The 10,631-nt window shown below is 31.1% G+C and overlaps 1 protein-coding gene across 1 annotated transcript; it reads left to right on the top strand.

Moving 5' to 3' along the window:
• Positions 1–5,134: 5,134 nt before the first annotated feature.
• LOC139491700 (uncharacterized) lies at positions 5,135–6,747 on the top strand (the record flags this gene model as incomplete). Its single annotated transcript, XM_071279514.1, is given in 1 exon segment — positions 5,135–6,747. A coding segment is annotated over 1 exon segment (1,275 nt). The 3' UTR covers positions 6,435–6,747.
• Between the last annotated feature and the right edge of the window lie 3,884 nt (positions 6,748–10,631).

Genomic DNA, 10,631 nt, shown 5'->3' with positions numbered 1-10,631 from the left:
CTTTGTGTATGTTGTATAAAGGGGAAATAATCAATCCAAATGACTTCATAGGGGGTGAACAATAAAGATTTGTTTTTTACTGTCAGGTTTGAGGTTTTGGTAGGTTATACTTTGTGTATGTTGTATAAAGGGGAGATAATCAATCCAAATGACTTCATAGGGGGGTGAACAATGAAGATTTGTTTTATGCTGTCAGGTTTGAGGTAAAGGTAGGTTATACTTTGTGTATATTGTATTAAGGGGAGTTAATCAATCTAATTGACTTCATAGGGGGGTGAACAAAAAGATTTGTTTGATACTGTCATGTTTAAGGTAATGGTAGGTTATACTATGTGTAGAAAGTATTAAGGGGAGATAATCAATCTAAATGACTTCTTAGGTGGAGAACAATAAAGATTTGTTTGATGCTGTCAGGTTTGAGGTAACGTTAGGTTATATATACTTTGTGTATAAAGTATTTAGAGGAGATAATCAATCTAAATAGCTTCATAGGGGGTGAACAATAAAGATTTGTTTTATACTGTCAGGTTTGAGGTAACAGTAGGTTATACTTTGTGTTTGTTGTTTAAAGGGGAAATAATCAATCCAAACAACTTCATATGGGGTTAAGAATAAAGATTTGTTTTATACTGTCAGGTTTGAGGTAAGGGTAGGTTATATATACTTTGTGTATAATGTATTAAGGGGAGATAATCAATCCAAATGACTTCATAGGGGGTGAACAATAAAGATTTGTTTTATACTGTCAGGTTTAAGGTAACAGTAGGTTATTCTCTGTGTATAATGTATTTAGGGGAGCTAATCAATCGAAATGACATCTTGTGTGGTGAACAATAAAGATTTGTTTTATACTGTCTGTTTGAGGTAATGATGGTAGGTTATATATACTTTGTGTTTAATGTATTTAGGGCAGTTAATTAATCGAAATGACTTCATATCCAAAATTAATCTTAGTTTGATTTTAACAAAAACTGAATCCTTGGGGTTCTTTGATATGCTGAATCTAAAAATGTACTTAGATTTTTGATTATGGGCCCAGTTTTCAAGTTGGTCCAAATCGGGGTCCAAAATTAAACTTTGTTTGATTTGAGTCTTTTTCATCAAAAATTGAATAATTGGGGTTCTTTGATATGCCAAAGCTAACTGTGTATGAAGATTCTTAATTTTTGGTCCCGTTTTCAATTTGGTCTACATTAAAGTCCAAAGGGTCCAAAATTAAACTAAGTTTGATTTTAACAAAAATTGAAATCTTGGGCTTTTTTGATATGCTGAATCTAAACATGTACTTAGATTTTTGATTATGGGCCCAGTTTCCAAGTTGGTTCAAATCAGGATCCAAAATTATTATATTAAGTATTGTGCAATAGCAAGAAATTTTCAATTGCACAGTATTCAGCAATAGCAAGAAATCTACAATTGCACAGTATTATGCAATAGCAATAAATTTTCAATTGCACAGTATTGCGCAATAGCAAGAAATCTTCAATTGCACAGTATTGTGCAATAGCAAATATTTTCAATTGCACAGTATTGTGCAATAGCAAGAAATATCTAATTGCACAATATAAAATCATGGTTTTATACAATATACAATGTATATTCACTTTTACTAACAACTAATAAATTAAAACAATCTTTACCATTCAGTGATAACAAGCATTTTATTTTACATTTTAATATTTTATGATGTATTTAAATGCGTAGTTATTGTTGCAAACTTCATTAGAAATTTGAATTGAGATCAGTTTTGGAAAAGGGGAAAGGGGGATGTAAAAAAAAATGGGGGGGGGGGGGGGGGGGGGTTAAATTTTTCTCATTTCAGATTTCATAAATAAAAAGAAAATTTCTTCAAACATTTTTTTGAGAGGATTAATATTCAACAGCATAGTGAATTGCTCAAAAGCAAAAAAAATATTTTAAGTTCATTAGACCACATTCATTCTGTGTCAGAAACCTATGCTGTGTCAACTATTTAATCACAATCCAAATTTAGAGCTGAATCCAGCTTGAATGTTGTGTCCATACTTGCCCCAACCGTTCAAAGTTCAACATCTACGGTCGTATAAAGCTGCGCCCTGCAGAGCATCTGGTTAAAAAAAGTTTTAATGAGTGACCTGCTGACCTCTAGTATTATTAGATGGTTCTAAAGTAAATAGGCACATGAACATGGACACATGACAAACCTAGGAACAGAGAAGACACAAAAGGACAAACAATAACATTCAAACCTGAAAACTTAATACAGACAAAAAAAAAACTAGTGCTCTGGAAGGGTAAGTAGGTCCTGCTTCTTGAAAGACACCTGACCGAAATGTTTCTCATGAAGGTGACAGGTCATTTTCAAATCAAAGAAGAGGTTTCTGCGATAACAGAAGATCATTCGGGACACAGATACCCAATGTGAATTAATAGTCTTTTGGATGAACAGAATGGAAATACGACATCAAACAGCCACTTTTAAGTCTTGACTTATAAGTAAAGAGTAGTTTCCATACAAGTTTGGTTCTTAATAATGCTGTAGTAGGTTAACTTTTGTTTCATGTTTTGACAACTCTTCATTTAGTACTGCAACCAGAGTTCATTTTTTAAAACTTTAATGGTTCGGAAGAACACGCACCTAAATTATATATCGATGGAAAGAGGACAACGTGTACAATAAGAAAAGTTGGGTCGTAAAAATCCAGAGTGGTCACAATTTTGTGAAATTGAGGTCAAAGGTCAGACCTAAAAATATCAATAAACAAGAACAAAAAGGAGAAATACACTATAGTATATTACAGAATTATTTTCTAAAGTATAAAACACCAGTTTATCAAATTATTTCAATATTTTTTCTATCTTTGAAAAAAACAAAATTCAAGCGCTGAAACAGTGTTTTTAATTTTGCATCTTAAAGGTTGTGTATTTTGTGAAAATTAGTATCTAGTTATAGATAAATACAATATTGTGTATTTACAAAGTCTGGACAGAGCAGTAATAACACAAAATATACTATAGTCACCCGAGGCGAATGCGAGGTTTACGGCGGCGGCGTCCACAAATATTCACTCTGTGGTTAAAGTTTTTGAAATTTTAATAACTTTCTTAAACTATACTGAATTTCTACCAAACTTGGACAGAAGCTTGTTTATGATCATAAGAAAGTATCCAGAAGTAAATTTTGTAAAAATAAAATTCCATTTTTTCCGTATTTTACTTATAAATGGACTTAGTTTTTCTGCGAGGAAACATTACATTCACTCTGTGGTTAAAGTTTTTAAAATTTTAATAACTTTCATAAACTATCCTTGATTTGTACCAAACTTGGACAGAAGCTTGTTTATGATCATAAGATAGTATCAAGAAGAAAATTTTGTAAAAATAAATTTCCACTTTTCCGTATTTTACTTATAAATGGACTTAGTTTTTCGGCGAGGAAACATTACATTCAATCTGTGGTCAAAGTTTTTAAAATTTTAATAACTTTCATAAACTATCCTTGATTTGTACCAAACTTGGACAGAAGCTTGTTTATTATCATAAGATAGTATCAAGAAGAAAATTTTGTAAAAATAAATTTCCACTTTTCCGTATTTTACTTATAAATGGACTTAGTTTTTTTGCCAGAAACAAAACATTCACTCTGGTTAAAATTTTTGAAATTTTTATATAATGTTCTTAAAATATCCTGGATTTCTACCAAACTTAGACAAAAGCTTGTTTCTGATCATAAGATATTATTAAGAAGTAAATTTTGTAAAAAAAAAATCACTTTTTCCGTATTTTACTTATAAATGGACTTAGTTTTTCTTCCAGTTAACATTACATACAGTCTACAGTTAAAGTTTATAAAACATTTATTAGATTCATAAACTATCCTGGATTTTTTACCAAACTTGGAAGCTTCTTTCAACCAAAAAACAGTATCGAGAGGGAAATTTTTATTGATGTTTTTCCTCATTTTTGTTGAGTCTGCGATTAACAGCAAAAGTAGGCGAGACACTGGGTTCCGTGGAACCCTTACAATTTTTTTAAGGGAAGGATGAAAATTTATACAATGCAATGCCAATTTTCTAATGTTGTAATTCAAATTCAGTCATGATCCTTATATAACTTTTAAAAGCGACACACAATAGCTCAAGCATTCATAAAATGGGGACATGAATCAATCTCTTAGTCATCATATGCGGATTCAGTATGCGTATTAGCATTACAAGACACTTCCCTTTTTTATAAGAACAAGTTCGGCGCAGGACAGAGTTTGTTCAAAGCAAACACAGTTTTTTTTTAGTACAAATGCTATCTGGAGCGTAAATACCGTCATGATTTGGTCAAACTCGTCAGATATAGTCTTCCCTTTGCATAGGAAACACAAAAGAAATGTGAGTACAAAGTTTCGATCAATGTTCGTGACCCATATTCCCATATGCATATAATGCATGATGTATCTGCACTGCGGCGTGTGCCAGTCCCAAATGTAAAGGGGCGAATGTTGCTACAGAAACGATTGATTTTGTAATAGTGACACGTTTAGAATTTCCTTATTATTTGACGTGAATAGAAATTCCTATTTTGTCGTAATTTGAATTGTCGATTGTACGTGTGGTTGTTTTGTTGCGTTTTTGTTAACTCTATAGTCCGTCGGAAATGAATAACAGTATTTTACACTCCAAACGATTTAAGCCCGTTATAGATGATAGAGGTTCCGTACTGGAAAGTTATTGAAATCAATACACGAGACTGGATACACGAACGTTCACATACTTTATTTTTGCATCCAACATATATACAATCACAGTTCATAAACAATATTTACAAAACAGTAATCATGGCAAAATACATTTACCCGCCGCTGCTCGTAGATCGAGAGCGGGGCGAACCGGAGCGTCACATGGTTCTCTCTATTTTTCTCTATATCTTTTTCGTTTCAAAAGTCATCTTTATAAAACATTATCATAGAAACGTTTTGACCAATGAAAACGGAAAAGGGTACTTATAAACAAAAAGTTTCTAAATAATGAAATATAGCAAAAACAGATTCAATTAAGACTTGGTGTTAATTGACATTATTAACTCTATATACAGTTTAGGTGTTGACAAATAAATTACATTGATGACCATTGTTGTCAAAAAGTATTCTCACGATCTAATCTTAATTACCCAAATAGTGTATCAACTACATGAATCGTAAAAAGGATGGCAAGAAAGGTCAGAAAAGAAGGAATTCAAAACCTGAAAACGATAGCTCGGAGAAACCAAGTAAGAAACAACAAAGTAGTACTCACGATTCAAAACATGAGAATGTAAACAAACCGAAAAAAAGTTTAAAAAATAAAACTGTCGATAAATTACAGACTGTAAATATGTCAACGTACATACCAAATATTGATTCCCCTATCCTACCTGGAAGATCCAACATACCACAGTATACAACACAACAAATGTCAACTCCAAACTTTACTTCACCAACGGGCTACTATCCTTATGGACCCCAACCTATTCCAAATATTCAACCAGTTATGCATTCAACAATGAATATGGGACACGATACAAACATCAAAATTGACAATCTTGACAGAAAGGTGGAAGAAATGTTGACAAAATTATCTATGCTTGACTCTTTTGGTGAAAAAATTGACAAATTTGAAAGAAGTATGCAAACATTTTCAAGCAATGTAGGAAAAATTACAGATAGAGTAGGAGATATAGAAAAAAGTTTGGACTTTATAAACTCTCAGTTTGAAGGAAATAGAAGTGATCTATCCGACATGAAATCTGAAGTTACTGCTATTAGATCTGAAAACAATAAAGTGGCCGAAAACATGCAAAAGGTACAGAATAATCTTGATGAACTACAAGAAAAACACCTAGATCTTCAGATTCGTTCGATGCGTGAAAACCTAGTCTTCACAGGAATTTCTATGACGACAGAAAATGAAGAAAGCGATACAACGGAAGGAATTTTGAAATTATTCATGAAAGAAGACATGAAAATGGAAGCAGAGATTGATTTCCACAGAGCTCACCGATTCGGACAGCTGAATGAGAGAAAAAATCGAGACGGAACAACATTTAAAACTCAACCAATTGTATGCAGATTCAAGAGCTTTAAGGACAGAGAAATAGTACGGAAGTCTGCAACTAATCTTAAGGGGACGACCTTTGGTGTTTCAGAACAATTCCCTAAAGAAATCAACGAAAGAAGAAAATTGTTGTGGCCTTATTATAAGGAAGCTCGAAAACAAAACAAAAAAGCTCTTATCAAACGAGACAGACTTTTTATCGATGGAAAAGAAATTAAGCCTGTACCATCAGATATAGCCGAAAATACTACACGACGAGAAGAAAATACTACACGACGGGAATTTCAATCACAAGGAGCACGTCCAAAAACTAGACGACGAAACAGACGAGATGATATCACTTCGGATGAAACCGCAAGTAACGGAAGATAGGTGAACCATGGAGGGCAAACAAACTCAGTGAACAGTGACAATTCTAACGATTCGGATGACCTTCACGGATCAACTGGCCATACTGTGAACAAGAACTCAGATATTAAAATATTATCTCTAAATGTATGCGGTGTCAAGCATCGATTATTTTATGCTGAATTCCAATGTTTAATAAATAAATTTGATATTGTTTGTTTTCAAGAAACAAAGCTTGATGATATAGACATTATTGATTGTGAAAACTTTATTTTCAAGTATAAAAATAGAAAGAAAATATCAAACTACAAATCTGGTGGTATTGCTATAGCTTACAAAAAATATTTAGAACATTACATTACTGTAATAGAATCAGAATGCCCTTTTGTGTTCTGGTTTTCTGTTAAAAAAGAAATTTTTGATTTCCAAGAAAATGTTATATTTGGTATAACTTATATACCCCCAGAAAATACAAATTATGCTTCAGATGAAGCCTTTTCGGAAATTGAATTTGAGTTTCAAAATTTTAGTAAGAATAATGATTACATGTGTTTACTTGGCGATTTCAATAGTCGAACTGCAACACTAAAAGATTTCCATGAAATAGAAGATACTGATGATACTCAATTTAATGATATATCAGATATAAATGTATTTTCAGATATATGTATTCTTGATGATATGAACATATCAAGGTGTAGAAAAAATCCAGACACTATTGTAAATAAGTATGGTAGAAAACTTATTGAATTTTGTAAAAATAATAATATGTTTATCCTAAATGGTAGATTTGGGAAAGATAGTATTGGTAGAATGACTTGTAAAAATAAAAGTGTAGTTGATTATATAATATGTACATGTAATGTTCTCGAGAATATACTCGACTTTGAAGTACAAGAGTTTTGTAGACTTTTTTCAGATGTTCACTCACCTCTCTCACTTACTTTGAGCTGTAAAAATAAGAAGCATTCAGATTTGGCGACAAATAATTTTACACCGAAAATTGGTAAATGGAAATGTGAAAAAACTTTGGATTTTAGAGATAATTTAGATGGAGAAATGATTGAAAAATTATTTTTTAAGATACAATCTTTACATAATGCAAAAGAAAACGCACAAAAACCGGAAGTAGATGAAGTAGTTTTTGATCTTTGTAATATTTTATTGAAATCGGCAGAAACTACTTTCGGTCTCACAAGTAACAAAGCACACAGACATTCAAAAAAGCAATGGTTTGATCTGAAATGTTTGAAAGCAAAAAAAAGAATTCAGAAAATCAAAAAGACTGTGTAAAAAATATGGTTCAAATATATTTAAAGAAAGATTAAGGGTGAGTGAACTTTCCTATAAGAAAACTATGGATAGTGCTATTGTGAGATTTAATACAGATTTTCGAAACAAAATGAAAAACATGAGAACAAAAAATCCCAAAGAATTTTGGAAACTTTTTCATGGTAATAGGCAAAGAGATATTTCTAAAATTCCTTTGCAAACTTTGGTTGACTTTTTTAAAGATTTAAATACAAACAAAGATCATTCAGACGATTTTGTTATTACAAACGAGATAAATTCAGACGAAGTAAATGAGATGATTAACAAGGAAATAACTGCAGATGAAATAAGAAAAGCAGTAAAAAAAGCGAAAAATAACAAGTCTCCAGGTGATGATTTAATTATTAATGAATACATTTCATCTTCATTGGATTCTATGATTGACATTTATGTTTATTTATTCAATTTGATTTTTGATACAGGTATTGTACCAGAGTCCTGGCTTTTTGGTAATGTTTTACCTATTTTTAAGAATAAAGGGAGTAAAATGGAACCAAAAAATTATAGACCCATAACACTGTTATCTTGCATTGGGAAGATATTCACATCTATTTTGAATGATAGATTAAGTACATTTTTCGATCATTAGAAGATTTTACATGAGAATCAAGCTGGATTCAGATCCGGATATTCTACTAACGACCATATTTTTTCTCTGTATGTATTGTTTCAATTATTGTTTTTAAAAAGAAAGAAACTTTACTGTGCGTTTGTAGATTTTGAAAAAGCCTTTGATTTTGTACATAGAAACTCTTTATTTTTCAAACTTCTACAGAACCACATAAATGGTAAATTTTTTAGAATTGTAAAAGATATGTATCAAGATACGAAATCCTGTATAGTACATAATAATGAAAAGTCTGACTTCTTTGCTTGTGATATAGGAGTTAGACAAGGGGAGAATCTCTCTCCTATATTGTTTTCTTTATATCTAAATGACTTGCAAGACTTTCTAGAAACTACAAATGTTAAAGGTTTAGAAACTATTAGTAAAGATATAGAAAATGAACTGATGGTTTATTTCAAAATGTTTATTTTACTGTATGCTGACGATACAATTTTGATGTCAGAATCAAATGAAGACTTACAATTGATGCTTAATGAATTTTGTGATTATTGTAAACGATGGAAACTGAAAGTAAATGTGCAGAAAACAAAAATTATGGTATTCTCAAAAGGTCGACTGTCAAAGAATTTAAAATTTTATATTGAAGATTATGAAATCGAGATAGTAAATGAATATAAATATCTTGGAATTATTTTTTCAAAAAGTGGCTCTTTTTTGAAGACAAGAAAATATTTATATGGGAAAGCTACAAAAGCAATGTATGGATTGTTACAAAAATGTAGAAAGAACAATTTGTCTATTGAATGTCAATTAGATATGTTTGACAAAACTATTTTACCGATACTTTTGTATGGATGTGAAATTTGGGGGTTTGAAAATTTAGAGTTACTCGAAAAAGTACATTTGCGATTTTGCAAACTTATATTACATTTGAAACAATCTACTCCAAATTTTATGATTTACGGAGAGCTGGGAAGATATCCCATTTCATTTCACGCAAGAGTTCGTATGGTAAAGTTTTGGTGTCGTCTTTTACATGGAGAAGAATGTAAAGTCTCTTCACTTTTATATAAGCTATTGTTCGTCTATTCTAATAATTATGGTTTGGAGAGTAAATGGTTATGTTTTATAAAAAGCACACTAGACAATTGTGGAATGTCAAATATTTGGAATCAGCAGGGTACTTTTTCTGCTCTGTGGATTTCTAAATGTGTAGAACAAAAACTGAAGGACCAATTTATACAGGAATGGTATGAAAATATGAATTCTACCTCAAAAGGTATATGTTATAGAATATTTAAAAAAGAATTTAAATTTGAAGAATATCTATCTATTTTACCATTGAATTGTATGTATATGTTTTGTAAATTTAGATGTGGTAGCCATCGTCTACCAGTTGAGACAGGGAGATGGCACAATCTGTCGAGAAATAATAGATTGTGTCGTATCTGTGGCTCGGCTGAAATTGGTGACGAGTATCATTATATTTTGTCTTGTAAATCTTTCATTAATGAAAGACAAAAATATTTACCGAAATTTTGTTGGAAAAATCCAAACACCTTGAAATTATGTAATCTGTTTTCCTCAAATAATATTACTGTTTTAGAAAAATTATGCCGATATATTAAAGCTGTTAATGTGAAAGTCTCTCCTCCTGGTTAATGTATATCATTTTCCTCATACATGCACTGTATATTATATTGTTGTATATACTTATTGTCTCTATAACTATGTCATTAGTTGATGAGAATAAAAAAATTCATTCATTCATTCATAATCTTAATCCATTAATATTTTCTAGTAACGCTAAAACGACTCATACATGTCTTTTATAAAATTATTTGAAAAATAGTTCAAAATCTTGTTTTCCGAATAAAATGCACTTCTAGCGTAATAAAAATATTGAAACTGAATTACTCATAAGAAATATTGACTTTTGATACCAAACATGACTTAAAAAGAATCAAGTGCAAAATTTCACAATTTCATGCATTTCTACAACATGACAACTGCCATACATTTACGAATTTTTGTCATCTTTAGGGACAATACACGGTTCAGAAGCGCCTTTGTGTTATTTTTCATCGATTAACTATCAATTGAACTTTTGAGTCTGTGTTGAAGACCGGACCGTGACCTATAATTGTTTACTTTTATAAATTGTGACTTGGATTGTGTGTTGTATCATTGGCACTCATACCACATCTTCCTATATCTATTAACCAGCTATGCGGGCATCATTTCCATAGAAATACCAAAACGAGGACATAGCTCATAAGACCACTGGTGGCAGGATGAAGTAATTGTTCTTCTTTTAATGT

Source organism: Mytilus edulis, chromosome 10 (genome assembly GCF_963676685.1).
Source record: "Mytilus edulis chromosome 10, xbMytEdul2.2, whole genome shotgun sequence".
NCBI classification, from domain to species: domain Eukaryota; kingdom Metazoa; phylum Mollusca; class Bivalvia; order Mytilida; family Mytilidae; genus Mytilus; species Mytilus edulis.
The sequence above is the reverse complement of the archived record's forward strand: the minus strand, read 5'-3'. Positions and strand labels throughout refer to the sequence as shown.